Source organism: Tachysurus fulvidraco, chromosome 1 (assembly GCF_022655615.1).
Source record: "Tachysurus fulvidraco isolate hzauxx_2018 chromosome 1, HZAU_PFXX_2.0, whole genome shotgun sequence".
In the NCBI taxonomy this organism is placed as follows: domain Eukaryota; kingdom Metazoa; phylum Chordata; class Actinopteri; order Siluriformes; family Bagridae; genus Tachysurus; species Tachysurus fulvidraco.
The window spans coordinates 41,085,453-41,104,810 of record NC_062518.1 but is presented as its reverse complement, the minus strand read 5'-3'; the positions used below and the strand labels follow the sequence as shown (position 1 = coordinate 41,104,810).

The window sequence follows — 19,358 nt, the reverse complement described above, 5'->3', positions numbered from 1 at the left end:
CAGATCTCACTTTATTGTTAAACATGTAGTTTTGTAAAACAAAACCCAAAATAACTGTTAGCAGTGTATTTCTTCAAAAGTAAAATTATTCATGACAAACATAAATACCTAATAATTATGTATGCAGTGTAGATAGTGTTGTATTAAAAATTTGCATTGTTGTTATATTTTTACATAGTTTATATGCAGTACATTGAATAAATAGAATAAAAATGATGTTCAAACTGTTAATTTGCTTTTGATGATGTTTATAAATTGTGTCTTAAATCCTGAGCCATACTGCAGACATTAGTGTTATTTTAAAATCTCTTTCTATCATTTAAATCTTTTCTGATAAATTGCACCATTGAAACTTTGAAATCTATTTTCAATATAAAATCATAACAGATTCAGATTAAATATTAGGTGAAGAATTATGTGTGGCTCATAAATGTCAGGTTTCTTTCTAACAATTTAAATAATAGCCCAGGAAAAATGTCACAGCATCAGAATATCAAATATGTTGTAGTGATTCTTTATAAATCAAAAGAATCAGTAATTTTTAAATAAGAAAATGAAAAGCAATTGTAACTGCTGCTATAATGTGTCATTTATTTTATTTGTTTACCTTTTGATAATTTTTCATTGAGAATTTAAGCTTTGTTTGTGTATTATTCAATTTATTGTACGTGGGACTTTTATTTTGACACCTCGTTTCAAGAGTGTGCTTGAAAGCTCAATTAATGTTGCGGCAAACCGCCCGTCGCCCCGCCTTCCCTCATTAGAAGCAGGTGAAACAAATCCGCAATCTGTTGCGTGCGCCTCGGCTGGATAAGGAAGCGCGTTTTTGTTTTTATTGTTATGCACTGGGAATTGACGCCACGGCAAAGAGCAGCGCTAACTTAACAAAAAAGGAGGATTAGAGCTTGATAAAAACACTGTGCGGGAGCGGGTACTCAAAGTACTCTGAAGTGACAGGCGGTAAGCTGAAGCTTTGCTGGCTAAAGAACGCTGTGCGTTGTCATGCGTGCTATTGTAGTAATTGCTACCTGAGCGAATGAATGCTGTAGTAATGACGCAATGTAGAGTGCGCTTTTGGTTTGAGTATCTTCAATTCATAAAGTGTTTGTGTAGTGGGTTAATATGTTTTGTATATGTTTATATTTTGTTTAACAATTAGGGTTTGTTAATTATTTACCTAAATTTGAATTATTTGAATTTGATTTAAGTTTGCCTGGTTTCATTTGGTAAATTCATGATTTGGATAGTTTTAAATACTATAAAAAAATATTGCTTAAAATTCATGTGATTATAAATGAGTGTATAAAAGTGATCTGACTATACGTAATTAAATATAGATTGTTTAATTATTAATATAGTAACTAATTGATAAATATGATTAAAAGCGTGTAGTTAGGACTGGCGAAATATTCATGGCTTAAATGATTCATTAATTTACGGTACTGAATGTTTTGTGTAGAGTTATAATCAAGTCATGTTAAACCTGCTAATTTATGCATTTTATTGGGTTTGCTGGAAATTTACACTGTTTGTATGTTCATGTCTTAAAGGTTTTTTACCTACATAGATTAATGCTATGCCAAATAAATGGATGAATGAAATTCACAAGGTCTAATCATTGAGTGCAATCCAGTTTGATCATTCAAATAGTTAAGCCCTATTCGGACGGGACTAGTTTGACGTGGGGACGTGGGGGTAAAGTAATTATGACCAGAGCTTCTCTGTGATTTTCGTCCCGTCCGAATGTGCCATCTCGGTAATCATTACAGACAATGTCAGTAAAGATTATGGCGACTTTTACCTTCTGTAAAAAGGTCCTCAGGTAATACTAATCCCGTCCGAAAAGACCCGCTGTAAATATGTACGGTAAAATTCCATCATTTCCTATTTAAAAGTAGTTTTTGGCACGTTTTATAATCATGGAGGTGCTAGAAACAGGAAGCGACGTCATACGCACATGACGACAAGGAGGTTACTGTGGTGCGTAAAGTGAGTTACCACTCCCACTTCTGATAGTTTTACTGAGATGTCTTGTCCCGTGCGAATTGGCCAATTAATATTACAAACGTCCTGACGTAAAATTACATTACTCCATGTCTTATGGAACATGATTATGGAAAATGTGGAGTGGGGGTTGAACCTAAATGTTTTAATGTCGAGGGCCACACAGTGCAGCGTTTATAGGCTGTAAAGCCCAAAAGCAAGCAACGGAAGCAATGAAACTCAAAACAGTACAGAATATACCATATGCTCAAGCAAGTACAAGCGACAAATGGAAATCTGAGGGAAAATATCATTAATCAGTCTAAAGACACCTGCAGTCATAAATGTCTTGAGGATGGAAACTTGCTTGTGGTAAACAAAATTAATTTTGTAGCATTTATAGCTGAAGTCATTATTGTTCAACTCAAACAGACAAAAGAACTAAAAACTGAAAATTATTATATCTGCAGCGGCTCGACATCTTTGGTATTACTGAAGTGTCAGTGGAACAGATTCAAACGATACTTGGACAAACTGAAGGAACAGTAGGGAAGGATGATCCTTTGGGTAGTCAGAGAAGTAAAAGTAAAATATGAAAATATTACAATGGAATGCTCGAAGTTTGAGACTTGGCTTTGTCCGCAGTTAAACTTTTGTATTCCGGGTTACAAATTGGTTAGAAAGGATAGAGTTGGTACAAATGGAGGAGGATGTGGGACATTTGTTAAAGATGGGGTGACTTGTAGAGAAATAGTAGTAGATGTCTTTGGGGAATGTGTTGTTGTAGAGGTGTGGACTCAGGAAGGGGGGTTAAAGGTGGTAAACTTCTATAATCCTTGTAATCAGTTAACTCTAGATGATCTAAATATGATAAGAATCAAAGCTGGGGGAAATTTGATATGGTGTGGGGATTTTAATGCACATAATTCACTTTGGGGTAGTACTTGCACAGATAATAATGGTAGGGTAGTAGAAGAGTTTATGGAGGAATATGCTTTAGTGAGTTTAAATAACAGGAAGGGTACTAGATTCAATATAAGGGATTCTTCGATGGAACTATAGCTTTAGAATATAAATGGGAAGTACTAGAGCAATCTACATTGGGAAGTGATCATTTCCCAATATTATGCAATGTGGGATTGGAAATTTATCAACAAAATACAACAATGCCAAATAGATGGAGATTTAAGAAAGCCGATTGGGATCAATTTAACAGGTTATGTATTGATGGAATGGTGAATTATAGCTTAGATGATGATATAGATTTGTGTTCTGATCGATTAATTACAATTATTACAATTGTAGCTGAAGAATCCATTCCTAAAGCAGAAGGTAAAGTAAGAATGAAAATTGTTCCATGGTGGAACGATGAATGCACTAAAGCTGTTAAAGATAGAAATAAGGCTTTTAGAGAGCTTAAGAAAACTTTAATACCTATAACTTTAATTAGTTATCAGAAGAAGGAAGGAAGATAATAAATAAAGCAAGCTAAAAGGAATTATTGGCAATCATTCTGCTCCACAATAGGAAGGGAAACCCAATTAGGAGAGGTATGGGGTGTCCTCAAAAAAAAATGGTTGGGGTTTACAGAACTCAGAATATACCAGTACTAGTAGATGAAGGGAAAACAGCAGTGACGCAAGAAGATAAAGCGGAAATGTTAGCTTCCACCTTTCAAAAGGCACACAGCTCAGGAAACCTAGGAATAAATTACAAGAGACGGAAAGAAGAAATATTAATGCAAAAACAGATAGTAAAACAGCTTTGGATGCTGCCTTTAATTTGTGGGAATTTAAAAGAGGCTTACTGAGGGTTAGAAGTACTGCTCCTGGGAAAGATAGAATTTGCTATATTATGATTAAACAGATGGATGATGTAACACTTAAAGTAATTTTAGATCTTTTTAACAAAATCTGGAGGGAAGGACAATTACCGCTATCATGGAAACAAGCAATTGTAATCCTGATTCACAAACCAGGGAAAGATGCTACTATAGCGGGAAATTATAGGCTGATAGCTCTGACGTCTAACCTCAGTAAAGTAATGGAAAAAATGATCGTTAATCGACTATATTATGTATTGGAAAGCAAAGGATTAATGGCTCCTTATCAGTATGGTTTTCGACCAGGTAGATCCACACTAGATGCACTAATTAGATTAGAAACTGATGTAAAAAAGGCAATAGCAATGAAAGAGGTGTTAGTGGCAGTATACTTTGACATCGAAAAAGCATACGATATGATGTGGAGAGAAGGATTGTAAAGTTGCAAAGAATGGGAATTGAAGGAAGATTTTATAATTGGGTGTTAAGTTTCTTATTCGGCCGATCAATACAAGTCAAAGTAGGAAATACAATTTCTGAGATGGTGAAGGTAGAAATGGAACACCACAGGGAAGTGCCATTAGTCCTATATTTAACATAATGATTAATGATGTATTCGAAGGAATTCATCCAGGAACTAGATTTGTAAAGTTTGATGTTGGCTTTGACGATGCAAGTATTCGCAAAGGCCGGTGCTTTTTGGAGGTGAGTGGACATAAAGGTCAGTGTTACTTTTGGAGGCAAGTGGACTGAAAGATTGTGAAAGCTACTGGACCGCTATGGTGCCAATACTTTTGGAGGCGAGCAGACATGAGCATGTGACGTGATCCGAATACTCGTGAGGTAGTTCCCCTCATTGTGCTGAGTGTTTTGATATATGACACGTACATGTTGTGGCAAATTTTTCATTTTCACGTGACGTCGCATCACTTCACACTCCAGCACAGGTGGTGGCGGCATGCACCATAAAGTTGGTATGCGACCCGCCAATAAATCAGAAGAAGAAGAATTAAAGACTCTTTCTCATAGCATGTTTTATTTTCTGTATTGTATGTCTGTAAAATGTCACTTTGTATTTGATTTCACTTTTTGTCAAGTTAATGTGATTATTTTATTGTTAATATTGTTTAGTTTTCACGGTGGATTTGGAGAAAAGTCTTCAAATAAATCAGGCTTTGGAGAACTGCGTGTGTGTGTGTTTGGAGGGATTTATGGCAATATTGAAGCAGCCCTAAAATCATCGTAATGAGACTTTTTGCACATGATACAAACTGAAACAAAATCTAAAACTAGTGATACTTTTTACATAAAAGTTATAACATTCATTCTCAAGACATGTATCAAGACTCACTTGATACAGAGAGTGTAACAGAATCACTCATCTCTGACATCTGAGAGTCACTTGTCCTCCTCCCTCTGCAGGTGTATTGACCATTCGTAACATCGCTGATGCTGAACTCCTTTGTTGTGGAATACGGGTACAATGTGTTACTGTCCCTAAACCAGTCGTACGTCCACTCAGTGTCTCCTCCTTCCTCTACATCACACCTGAAAGTCACAGTCTCTCCTATGAACACCTGAGTATCAGGGTTTATAGTCACTGTAGGTTTAGGACTCTCTGTAAGAAACAAACAAATCATTACTGTTTCTATTCTGTAGATAACCATTCAGAGTGTAGATACAGTATATCAGCTCACATGTAAATGATGAAACTCTGTCAGACAACAATCACCACTGATGAAGTAAATGTAGATCACAATTTTAATACAGACTCAGACCTAAAAATAATCAGGATTCTGTACAGACTGTATCTTCAACACAATTTATTGTCTGAAATACTTTGTGTTTAATAATCCTGTTTATCTAAATAAGACGAGACATCTTCAGAAATTCTGAATGTCAGCAAGTGAACAAGAAACTGAACATAAAAGATACAGATTGAACTAGATTTGTAAAGTTCGTCGTGACAAACTTTGATGTTGGCTTTGACGATGCAAGTATTCACAAAGGCCGGTGCTTTTTGGAGGCGAGTGGACATAAGGGTCAGTGTTACTTTTGGTGGCAAGTAGACAGAAAGCTAGGGTGCCAAAACATTTGGAGGCAAGTGGAGACGAGCATGTGACGTCATTCAAATACTCCTGAGGAAGCTCCCTCGTTGTTCTGAGTGCTTTGATATGTCACATGTCCATGTTGTAAAAAGTTTTTTGATTTTGCATATTTTGAGGGCAGGGCTGCGGCAAAACCGGAAGGCCAGTTGGTACACCAATTTAAACCTTTGTTCAGAGTATCACCCTAAAGGAGCTGGCCAAGTTTGGTGTAGATAGTTCAAAAGCTTGGCGAGTTATAAACCTCCAAAGTTTATAATGGGAGTCTATGGGGAAAAAGGCCAATTTGAGACCCAGCACCGGAAGTACTGGTACTCGATCGCTTAGAAAAGTAATAGCAACAAACTTCAAACCAGCGTCTACAACATATCCGAATTTGGTGCATGTGGCTCGAAAGCTCTAGGCCGCATTAAATTTTATAAATTTTTGTCTACGCTGAAATAGGAAAACAGAATGTTGGCTTCTACAAAGCCAACATAATGACTGAGTATAAATTGATTGATTATTTGATTGTCTTTTTTCATGTGTACTGAATGGAAACACACACACACAAATACACACGCACACGCACACCTGTAATTAATTCAGAACTCCTCTCACACACTCACTCTCTAATCTATCACATTAAACTAGTGTTTTGTCACTTTTTTATTTACCAGCTCACCTCACACCAGTCCTGCTCAGCCGTGTTCACACTGTCTCTCTTTAACTTTAATAAAATGATTTATCTGAAGGTTTTCTCTGTAAGTATCTGTGTAAATGTTGGTATGTTCTGACTGTAGTCACATGTTTATATGTTCAGTGTTGTGCAGAATCACTTAACACAAAGTCTCTTACTCACCAGTAACAGTTAGTGAGAGTTCATTACTGTAGTCTGTGTAGTAGACTGGGTTTCCTCTTCTAGCTCTGCACCTGTACTGACCTCCATCAGAGAGAATAACTGAGCTGATGGTGTAGGAGCCTGTTTCAGTGTATTTAGTCTCAGTCCAAACTCTCCCTGTGTATTTGGACCAGTAAAACTTCCATCCAGCAGACGGTGGTGTCAGTGTACAGTACAGAGTCACTGAGTTTCCTGTCAATGCAGCTCTTCTAGGGTTTGATGTGAGTTGAGGTTTAGGTTTTTCTGTTAGAAATGAAACAGTTCAGAATGTGAAGTAGTCTTTACTACACTAATCATTTCTACAGTGAAACATTATTACTGTCTCTGTGATGAGGCTAAACAACTTGTTTATTATTGTTTTAGACTTGGTTCTGTTTCATTTGGATAAAAAATAAACACAATGTAAATCTACACAAGACTTATTTACTGTTGGATTCTGATTCCCCATGTACGATGAAACATGAATGAAGTCATGTCATTTCTATCAAACACTTTTACTGAATTTACTTGAGTAACTTTTATAATATATTATATTTACACATCTTATACAGTTGTGAGTTCAGTTTGAGGGTTTTCTGTTAGAGAACAAACACAAAAAGTAATCTTTACTGCATTAATCAGATTTAAAATGTAAAGCATTGTTTTTGTCTCTGTGATGTTACTGATCTCAGAAAAACAATAATTAGACCTACATCTTTTCTTAATGTTATGTTATTTTATTAGTATAGCCTAGTTACAATAATAATAAGAAACTAAGATACAGAGTAAACATTTGAGAAATAGTTTGTCACTACATGATGTGAATCTTCTATTCATGTGGTTTATTATCAGTAAATGATTTAAGACGTAAATAAGATGATTTACAAAACTGAACTCTTGGCAGGAATCAGAGCTTCTAACATACTGTGTGTTTCTCAGACAAATTTACAAATAAACATTATGTGTGTATAAAATACATGTTTATAGCAGTTCTATACAAAATACACTTTTTTTACTGTTACAGAAAGACAATGTGACATAAAACACACTCACCTGATACAGTCAGTGTAACAGCATCACTAGTCTCTGTGTATTGTGGGTCTGATGACTGTGTTCCTTTACATGTGTAAACACCTTCATGAGACTCTTCTACACCACTGATTATGTAGATGTTCTTTCCTTTAGCATCTCTGAGTTCATTATTATCCCTGAACCAGTGATACTCCCAGGATCCTCCAGGCTTTATCTCACATGAGAAAGTGACAGTTTCTCCACTATACACAAAGCCATTTTCAGCTGGCTGTACTTTCACTTTAGGTTTTGGTCTTGCTATAGAAAGATCACAATATTACAATAATTATTAAAACAATAAAATAATTAGGTTTTCATTGTCTTCCTAACATTAAACCTGTAGTGTAAAAGTAGAAAACATGACACACCTGTCACTGTAATTGTGCCTGGTACACTCCAATCTGAGTCGTAGTTTCCTCTGTGTGCTCTACAGTAGTAATTTACTCGTCCTGTTTTAAAGACTGTCACAGTGTGTGTGTTGGTGTCTGCACCTCCAGGGGACAGGGGAGTCCATGTCGGTCCTTTGTACCAGAAGAAAGTCCATCCAGTGGACACCAGATTACAGCTCAGAGTAACATTGTCTCCAGTGTAGACGGAGTTCTGAGGAGTCACAGTCACAGTCGGTTTGGGTTTTCCTGTTGATATAAAATGATGAAGAGATGTATTTGATTCACTTTTACAACATAATCAATAATTTAATCTCTGTACCTAATTAAGAAATTAGTTACAGTGTTTATAAGATAAGATGTACCTTTATTCGTCCCACAATGGGAAAATTTCTTAATTGAGTTTTTTTATTTGTAAAGTTTCCACACTGTGTTTAAAAATAAAAAAATAAACATTAAACTGATATATAAACGTCATTGAATTGCCCCAGTGAATTTCACATCTTTTATAAGTTTATTCAAATTCTGAACCACATTACACACATTAATGTCTTTTTCTTTTCTTTTTTCTTTCCTTTAAAAAAAGAAAAATCTTATTCAGCCATTTAACTGTTCACTGTAAAATCAAAGTCATGAAAGTTTAAAATCACTATAACAATTAGGTAAAGAAAAATTGTCATTCATTTAAAATATTTGTAATAATTTAAATAATAAATCTTTCTGTAAATATCTACATTTTCAGGTCAATGTTTTGCAGGGCTCTCAAGTTTTGAAGACAGGCAAGAGTGACATAAAAAATTATGACATAAAACACTAATACTTAATATTTAAATTAAAACATATTACATTATACAGTGTAGTGTACTTTTTTAGAGATTTAATTACACAGAATTTATTATAAATTCATTATTTTATAAAATGTCATAAAGCCGGGGCCCCTGGCACCATTTCAGGGCCCCCAGTTTGAGGATCACTGACCTAGACTACTTGTTCTGAGCAGGTGTTGTCAGTGAACAGGCTGTAAAACTGTTGGCTGTTACAGACACTCATGAAAAACTGATTATCTGGGAAACGTCTCTAACAGCAGTCACAATGTCATTGTTTGTGTCAAACAAGTTGTGAATTTGTTGTAACATTAAAACAGGAGATCATGACTTACTCTGTGCTCAGAGTGATGGTGAACAAATCCAGGATAGGCCTTTTTTTATTGGTTGTTGCATTAAATCTTACCCAGATACAATAGTGCTATTTTCTGATTGGCTATTGTGTAGTCTCTTTTTTTGAGTGGCTGATAAGTGACAGGCTCGACTTAGAACTCCAGGGGAGATGCACTTGTTTCCTGCCCGGGTTCATAGAGACAGCGGTGCGGACTGATACATTTTGGGAGCTGCGGCATAAAACAGTAAGTTTAGTGAGAAATACCATGTGTGGCGGGAGAGCGTGACAAAAGACCGAAATGCGTGACTGTCACTTTCAATGTGTGACACTTGACAGCCCTCGTTTTTGGATGCTATGCTAACTCTGTTGTATAACTGCTTGTCTGTTTTGCTTGTTGAAATTTGGCATGCTGATGTCTTGCCCAGGTCTCTTGAAAATGGGATTTTTAATCTCAGTGAGATTTTACCTTGTTAAATAAAGGTTAAATCAAATAATCAATAAAACTTCTGACCACAGCTCTTAAATGATGTCACAGGAATGAAGTCATGTCACTTCTATTAAACACTTCCACTGAATTTATCTTATATTAAATATATTTTATTACATCTTAAAAAAAGTTACATAAATTAAAAATAATAATAAAATAAAAATGAATATATCAAGCTTTATAGTCACCACAGGTTTAAGACTGTTGGTAAGATACAAAAATCATTATTGTTTCCAAATATAATTTAATTTTACTTTTATTAAACAAGTAATGACATTTTTAAATTAAATACAGAATACATATAAGGACTAGATTTAGGACTGTATATCTGCTCACATATAAATGATTTAACTCTGTCACTACTGATAAAGTAAATGTGTCTATACTCAGAGTCACTGAGTTTCCTGTTAGTACATCTCCTTTAAGGTTTGATGTGAGTTCATGGGTTTCTGTTATAAATAAATCAGTTCAGGAAGTGAAGTCTTTACTAAAGTAATCATCTCTATAATATCACATAATAGACCTTCAGTCTCTCTCTTCTCTAGACCAATTTATTTTTATGGGTGAATATAATAAAAATTAAGACCTAAGTTAAGGTCTGCATTTCCCAGTGTATCTTATTCACATAAAGTCCACCAATCTCTCATTATGCCTCATCTGTGAATATGTACAATTATTTCACAGGAGTAATAGAATGAAATAATATTTCTGTGAACAAGGTTATTGTAAACTGCAAATAGGTCTTGAAGCAATAAATAACAATACACAGAAACAGGCTAAGTAACAGACACACAAACAAACAGCAAATAACTACATACAGTAAATAAACTATTCTCATGACCAACTATCCTACAGGGGTTGTACAATGAAACAAAACCCCTGGTTTTAGACCACACAATAATTTATTAGCATGGTGTAAGGCCTCCTTTCGCAGCCAATACAGCATCAATTCATCTTCGCAATGACTGATACAAGTCCTACAAAGTAGCCAGAGGAATTATTAACCATTTATTTTGCAGAGCACTGGCCAGGTCATCATGTGATGCTGGTATAGAAAAATGTTTCCTGACTCACTCTTCCATATAACCGCACAATAATATAAAGATCTGGTGACTGTGCAGGCCTTGAGAGATGATACACTTCACTTTCATGTTCATCAGATCACTCTCAACAGTCTTGTTGTGTGTATTGGTGCATAATCATCCTGATACACTGCAGCAACTTCAGGGTACAATGTTTGAACCATTGGGTACACATGATCCTTTACAATGTTTTGGTAGACCTGGGCAGTGACACTGCCATCTAGCACAGGTAACGGGCGTAAGGAAATGCATTATATTGCAGCCCAAACCATCACTGATCCGCCTCTGTGCTTCACACTGGGCACACAACAGTCCAGTCAGCGCTAACAACCCTGGTGCTCTAGAACAGTTTTTGTGTAACCACAAGAGTCGAGGTGCACATTTAACTCTGCAGTGAACTGGGTAGATGTGGCTTTAGGTTTTTGTATATGAGCCGGTTTAGTACCCAGACATCCCTATCAGACCGCTTCTTCTTCAGTTCCTCCTGTTGCCATCAATCGGAAATCCAACTCCCAACATACATCTTCCACTTCCCAGAATTCACACACAGTTATAGGACATTTAACAAGACTCTACCATTTCCAGTCACACACACACACAGTCAGCTTTTTAACAGTCTTTCTCACACACATATCTGTTGAAAATATTTACGCTCAGCAAAGCTTGTATGGAATCAAGAACTTTAATTAGTTTGTAATAGTATGTAATGTTTATTTACATTGCTTATATCTTTTTTATGTTTATTCCTACTATGCTGTGATTCTGATGATTACATTAAGTTTATATTTGAATGGTACATGTGGCACTGTGATGTTCATTGCCAATATATAATTTCAGTTTAACTTGCTGATAACTACCAGACATGAGGTCAGAGCTCAGACGACATGTTTTGTCCTCCTGGTGCAATGTATAACCTCCTGTACTTCTCAGAATGGTTACAGTACAAAGCATAATGTCAGAGCAGTGACAGTAAGAGTTCAGACAGAGAGAAGATCAGAAGCCAGAGTGAGGGAAAGCCATACTGTGACAAAGGTGATATTTCAGTCTGTATGCTACCTTCAAGTCCTTCAGCAAACAACAGATAACAGAGTGGATCCAGTAAAAATACCACTGCTGCTGCTGCAGATGTGCACACAAAGTGGCTCAGTGTAACCTGAAGAAGTCTTCAGAATCTGCAAAGGCAGACATCTACAGATCCTCCACAGGGATAACTCTAATCCAGTGACTGGGGGGTTCTTGTCTGATTAATTCAGTGGCTGATATTCTGTATATTTATTTGATGCTCTACTTTGTCCATTATTGATTTCTTTAAATGATTTGATGTTTGATATTTCACTTTCAAATAAGTGGAGAAAATCCTTTATAATATAATAGTGTAATAACTGTACACACAGATATTTAAGTTCTAATTCTCCTGGGAGAGACAGATCTCACTTTATTTGTTAAACATGTAATTGCATTGTTGTTACTTTTTTACATAGTTTATATGCAGTACATTGAATAAATAGAATTAAAATGATGATCAAACTGTTAATTTGCTTTTGATGATGTTTATAAATTGCGTCTTAAATCCTGAGCCATTCTGCAGACATTAGTGTTGTTTTAAAATCTCATTCAATCATTTAAATCTTTTCTGATAATCTGCACCATTGAAACATTGAAATAAATTTTCAAATAAAATCATAACAGATTCAGATGAAATATTAGGTGAAGAATTATGTGTGGCTCGTAAATGTCAGGTTTCTTTTTAACAATTTAAGTAATAGCCCAGGAAAAATGTCACAGCATCAGAATATCTAATATTTTGTAGTGATTATAGATCAAAAGCATCAGTTACTTAAAAATATGAAATATAGGAAAAAAATATAGTTGTAAAATCATAATAATGAGACTTTTTTGTATATGATACAAACTGGAACAAAATCTAAAACTAGTGAGACTTTTTATAAAAAAGTTATAACATTCATTAACAGACTCACCTGATACAGAGAGTGTAACAGAATCACTCTTCTTTGACATCTGAGAGTCACTTGTCCTCGTCCCTCTGCAGGTGTATTGACCACGATCTGAGACTGTAACAGAACTGATGCTGAACTCCTTTTTTGGGGGATTTGGGTAGAATCGGTAACTGTTCCTAAACCAGGCGTACTCATTGTCTCTTCCTTCCTTTACATCACACCTGAAAGTCACAGTCTCTCCTATGAACACCTGAGTATCAGGGTTTATAGTCACTGTAGGTTTAGGACTCTCTGTAAGAAACAAACAAATCATTACTGTTTCTATTCTGTAGATAACCATTCAGAGTGTAGATACAGTATATCAGCTCACATGTAAATGATGAAACTCTGTCAGACAACAATCACCACTGATGAAGTAAATGTAGATCACAATTTTAATACAGACTCAGACCTAAAAATAATCAGGATTCTGTACAGACTGTATCTTCAACACAATTTATTGTCTGAAATACTTTGTGTTTAATAATCCTGTTTATCTTAATAAGACGAGACATCTGCAGAAATTCTGAATGTCAGCAAGTGAACAAGAAACTGAACATAAAAGATACAGATTGAACGACTGAGTATAAATTGTTTTTGAATTGAATTGACTTTACTGAATGGAAACACACACGGATTAGATTGCCAATATATAATTTCAGTTTATCTTGCTGATAACTACCAGACATGAGGTCAGAGCTCAGACAACATGTTTTGTCCTCCTGGTACAATGTATAACCTCCTGTACTTCTCAGAATGGTTACAGTACAAAGCATAATGTCAGAGCAGTGACAGTAAGAGCTCAGACAGAGAGAAGATCAGAAGCTCATGTACAGAATTCTTTGTCACTGAAGATCTACCAGATACAGTAACACACTATTCATGACGCCTGCTGTTAGCTAACCAAACATGCTAGGTAAAGTGACACAGTTCGCTTTATGCATTGCTGTGGTTGGCAGGTTGCTCCATTGGGTTAGATTGTTTTCTCACCACAATAAAAGAGTCATTCTACGAAACGGGTGCCATTTGGGTCCGCAACATTTGATGAGATGCATAAGGCACAAAAATGTCCCAAAATGTGCTTACAAAGCTTTTTATTTATTTATTTATTTGAAAGGGACAATGCACATCAGTCAACATTTTTTGCTTACACTCAAAATGTAAATGTGCCAGAATTAGCTGAAGAGCTATAAAGTTATTTATTGAAGTGTTCTTGTTAACATGATGTATAATAAAAACACTTCTTAAAGAATAACATACTATTTTTAATAATTTTGCATTAGTACATAGCCATTTTCACATGTCCATGTTGACCAACATGACATTTGCATCTAAAATATCACCAAATAAGTTATGTATTTTTAAAAAATATGTTATTTTCAGAATTATATTTGTGTCCCTTTTCACATAATATATATTTTATTCAAAATAAACCTTTTTTTTGTAAATATTTTATGATTTGTGTACATCCTTCAATTTGATTTACCACCCCGTCACACTAACTTGTTTTATCAGTAAATAATCTACTGTTGCATTAAATGACATCACAAAGCAGAAGTGACATCATTGGAGCCTTTTTGCTGCCAAGAACAAAAACAGGCAAGTACAAGACATTCCTCTACATTCCATGCGGCCATTTTGGGATGATATTTACCACCCCGTCACATACCACCCCGTCACATGTTTTATTGTGACGTGGTGGTAAGGAATGTGACGGGGTGGTAAGGAATGTGACGTGGTGGTAAGGAATGTGACGGGGTGGTAAGGAATGTGACGTGGTGGTAAGGAATGTGACGTGGTGGTAAGGAATGTGACGTGGTGGTAAGGAATGTGACATGGTGGTAAGGAATGTGACGGGGTGGTAAGGAATGTGACGTGGTGGTAAGGAATGTGACGGGGTGGTAAGGAATGTGACGGGGTGGTAAGGAATGTGACGTGGTGGTAAGGAATGTGACGTGGTGGTAAGGAATGTGACGGGGTGGTAAGGAATGTGACGTGGTGGTAAGGAATGTGACGGGGTGGTAAGGAATGTGACGGGGTGGTAAGGAATGTGACGTGGTGGTAAGGAATGTGACGTGGTGGTAAGGAATGTGACGGGGTGGTAAGGAATGTGACGGGGTGGTAAGGAATGTGACGGGGTGGTAAGGAATGTGACGTGGTGGTAAGGAATGTGACGGGGTGGTAAGGAATGTGACGGGGTGGTAAGGAATGTGACGTGGTGGTAAGGAATGTGACGTGGTGGTAAGGAATGTGACGTGGTGGTAAGGAATGTGACGGGGTGGTAAGGAATGTGACGGGGTGGTAAGGAATGTGACGTGGTGGTAAGGAATGTGACGGGGTGGTAAGGAATGTGACGGGGTGGTACGGAATGTGACGGGGTGGTAAGGAATGTGACGGGGTGGTAAGGAATGTGACGGGGTGGTAAGGAATGTGACGGGGTGGTAAGGAATGTGACGGGGTGGTAAGGAATGTGACGGGGTGGTTCTGCTTTCCATTTGAATGTGAAGATGTGTGAAATCAAGGATTCTGATATCGGTTAATATTTTTTATCTGTTAACCCTGTTTTGTTTATTCATTCACTCACTATGTCACTCACTCACTATGTCACTCACTCACTATGTCACCCACTCACTCACTATGTCACTCACTCACTATGTCACTCACTCACTCACTCACTCACTATGTCACGCTCTCACGCACTCACTCACGCTCTCACGCACTCACTCACGCTCTCACGCACTCACTTACGCTCTCACGCACTCACTCACGCTCTCACGCACTCACTCACGCTCTCACGCACTCACTTACGCTCTCACGCACTCACTCACGCACTCACTCACTCACGCACTCACTCACTCACTCACTCACTCACTCACTGTCACCCACTCACTCAGTCACTCACTCACTGTCACGCTCTCACGCACTCACTCACTCACTATGTCAAGCTCTCACGCACTCACTCACTATCTCACTCACTCACTCACTCACTATCTCATGCACTCACTCGCGCACTCACTCACGCACTCACTCACGCTCTCACGCACTCACTCACGCACTCACTCACTCACGCACTCACTCACGCACTCACTCACGCTCTCACGCACTCACTCACGCACTCACTCACGCACTCACTCACGCACTCACTCACTCACTCACTCACGCTCTCACGCACTCACTCACTCACGCACTCACTCACGCTCTCACTCACTCACTCACGCACTCACGCACTCACTCACGCACTCACTCACGCACTCACTCACGCTCTCACGCACTCACTCACGCACTCACTCACTCACTCACGCACTCACTCACGCACTCACTCACGCACTCACGCACTCACTCACGCACTCACTCACGCTCTCACTCACGCTCTCACGCACTCACTCACGCACTCACTCACGCTCTCACGCTCTCACTCACGCTCTCACGCACGCTCTCACGCACTCACTCACGCACTCACTCACGCACTCACGCACGCTCTCACGCACTCACTCACGCACTCACTCACGCACACTCTCACGCACTCACTCACGCACGCTCTCACTCACTCACGCACTCACTCACGCTCTCACGCACTCACTCACGCACTCACTCACGCTCTCACGCTCTCACTCACACTCTCACGCACTCACTCACGCACTCACTCACGCACGCTCTCACGCACTCACTCACGCTCTCACGCACTCACTCACGCTCTCACGCACTCACTCACGCTCTCACGCACTCACTCACGCACTCACTCACTCACGCTCTCACGCACTCACTCACGCACTCACTCACGCACACTCTCACGCACTCACTCACGCACACTCTCACGCACTCACTCACGCACTCACTCACGCACTCACTCACGCACTCACGCACACTCTCACGCACTCACTCACGCACGCTCTCACTCACTCACGCTCTCACTCACTCACGCACTCACTCACGCACGCTCTCACGCACTCACTCACTCACGCTCTCACGCACTCACTCACGCACTCACTCACGCACTCACTCACGCACACTCTCACGCACTCACTCACGCACACTCTCACGCACTCACTCACGCACTCACTCACGCACGCTCTCACGCACTCACTCACGCACGCTCTCACTCACTCACGCTCTCACTCACTCACGCACGCACTCACTCACTCACGCTCTCACTCACTCACGCACTCACTCACTCACGCTCTCACGCACTCACTCACGCACTCACTCACGCACGCTCTCACGCACTCACTCACGCACGCTCTCACGCACTCACTCACGCACGCTCTCACGCACGCACTCACTCACTCACGCTCTCACTCACTCACGCTCTCACGCTCTCACGCACTCACTCACGCACTCACTCACGCTCTCACGCACTCACTCACGCACTCACTCACGCACGCTCTCACGCACTCACTCACTCACGCTCTCACGCACTCACTCACGCACTCACTCACGCACGCTCTCACGCACTCACTCACTCACGCTCTCACGCACTCACTCACTCACGCACTCACTCACTCACGCTCTCACGCACTCACTCACGCTCTCACGCACTCACTCACGCACTCACTCACGCACGCTCTCACGCACTCACTCACTCACGCTCTCACGCACTCACTCACGCACTCACTCACGCACGCTCTCACGCACTCACTCACTCACGCTCTCACGCACTCACTCACTCACGCTCTCACGCACTCACTCACTCACGCTCTCACGCACTCACTCACTCACGCTCTCACGCACTCACTCACGCTCTCACGCACTCACTCACGCACTCACTCACGCACTCACTCACGCACACTCTCACGCTCTCACTCACTCACGCTCTCACTCACTCACGCACGCACTCACTCACTCACGCTCTCACTCACTCACGCACTCACTCACTCACGCTCTCACGCACTCACTCACGCACTCACTCACGCACTCACTCACGCACTCACTCACGCTCTCACTCACTCACTCACGCACTCACTCACGCACGCTCTCACTCACTCACGCTCTCACTCACTCACGCACTCACTCACGCACGCTCTCACGCACTCACTCACTCACGCTCTCACGCACTCACTCACGCACTCACTCACGCACTCACTCACGCACACTCTCACGCACTCACTCACGCACACTCTCACGCACTCACTCACGCACACTCTCACGCACTCACGCTCTCACTCACTCACGCACGCACGCACTCACTCACGCACTCACTCACGCACGCTCTCACGCACTCACTCACTCACGCTCTCACTCACTCACGCACTCACTCACTCACGCTCTCACGCACTCACTCACGCACTCACTCACGCACGCTCTCACGCACTCACTCACGCACGCTCTCACGCACGCACTCACTCACTCACGCTCTCACTCACTCACGCTCTCACGCTCTCACGCACTCACTCACGCACTCACTCACGCTCTCACGCACTCACTCACGCACTCACTCACGCACGCTCTCACGCACTCACTCACTCACGCTCTCACGCACTCACTCACGCACTCACTCACGCACGCTCTCACGCACTCACTCACTCACGCTCTCACGCACTCACTCACTCACGCACTCACTCACTCACGCTCTCACGCACTCACTCACGCTCTCACGCACTCACTCACGCACTCACTCACGCACGCTCTCACGCACTCACTCACTCACGCTCTCACGCACTCACTCACGCACTCACTCACGCACGCTCTCACGCACTCACTCACTCACGCTCTCACGCACTCACTCACTCACGCTCTCACGCACTCACGCACACTCTCACGCACTCACTCACTCACGCTCTCACGCACTCACTCACTCACGCTCTCACGCACTCACTCACGCTCTCACGCACTCACTCACTCACGCACTCACTCACTCACGCTCTCACGCACTCACTCACGCTCTCACGCACTCACTCACGCACTCACTCACGCACGCTCTCACGCACTCACTCACTCACGCTCTCACGCACTCACTCACGCACTCACTCACGCACTCACTCACGCACTCACTCACGCACACTCTCACGCTCTCACTCACTCACGCTCTCACTCACTCACGCACGCACTCACTCACTCACGCTCTCACTCACTCACGCACTCACTCACTCACGCTCTCACGCACTCACTCACGCACTCACTCACGCACGCTCTCACGCACTCACTCACGCACGCTCTCACTCACTCACGCTCTCACGCACGCACTCACTCACTCACGCTCTCACTCACGCTCTCACGCACTCACTCACGCACTCACTCACTCACGCTCTCACTCACGCTCTCACGCACTCACTCACGCACTCACTCACTCACGCTCTCACTCACGCTCTCACGCACTCACTCACGCACGCACTCACGCTCTCACGCACTCACTCACGCTCTCACGCACTCACGCTCTCACGCACTCACGCTCTCACGCACTCACGCTCTCAC

At 40.7% G+C, this 19,358-nt stretch overlaps 2 protein-coding genes across 2 annotated transcripts in view; one reads left to right on the top strand and one right to left on the bottom strand.

Moving 5' to 3' along the window:
* LOC113645368 (titin-like) overlaps nucleotides 1-19,358 on the top strand; it is a 1,056,738-nt gene that overhangs the window by 251,813 nt on the left and 785,567 nt on the right. The gene's annotated exons all lie outside the window — the stretch shown is intronic.
* The window catches only part of LOC113643804 (immunoglobulin superfamily member 1-like), a 789,004-nt gene that overhangs the window by 61,063 nt on the left and 708,583 nt on the right, over nucleotides 1-19,358 (bottom strand). The window contains exons 16-19 of the mRNA XM_047818855.1: nucleotides 8,209-8,475; nucleotides 7,823-8,098; nucleotides 6,752-7,033; nucleotides 5,157-5,423 (exon numbers count right to left, since the gene is read on the bottom strand). Of these exons, the coding sequence (XP_047674811.1) occupies nucleotides 5,157-5,423; nucleotides 6,752-7,033; nucleotides 7,823-8,098; nucleotides 8,209-8,475 (1,092 nt within the window). The remainder of the gene's footprint in view (nucleotides 1-5,156; nucleotides 5,424-6,751; nucleotides 7,034-7,822; nucleotides 8,099-8,208; nucleotides 8,476-19,358) is intronic.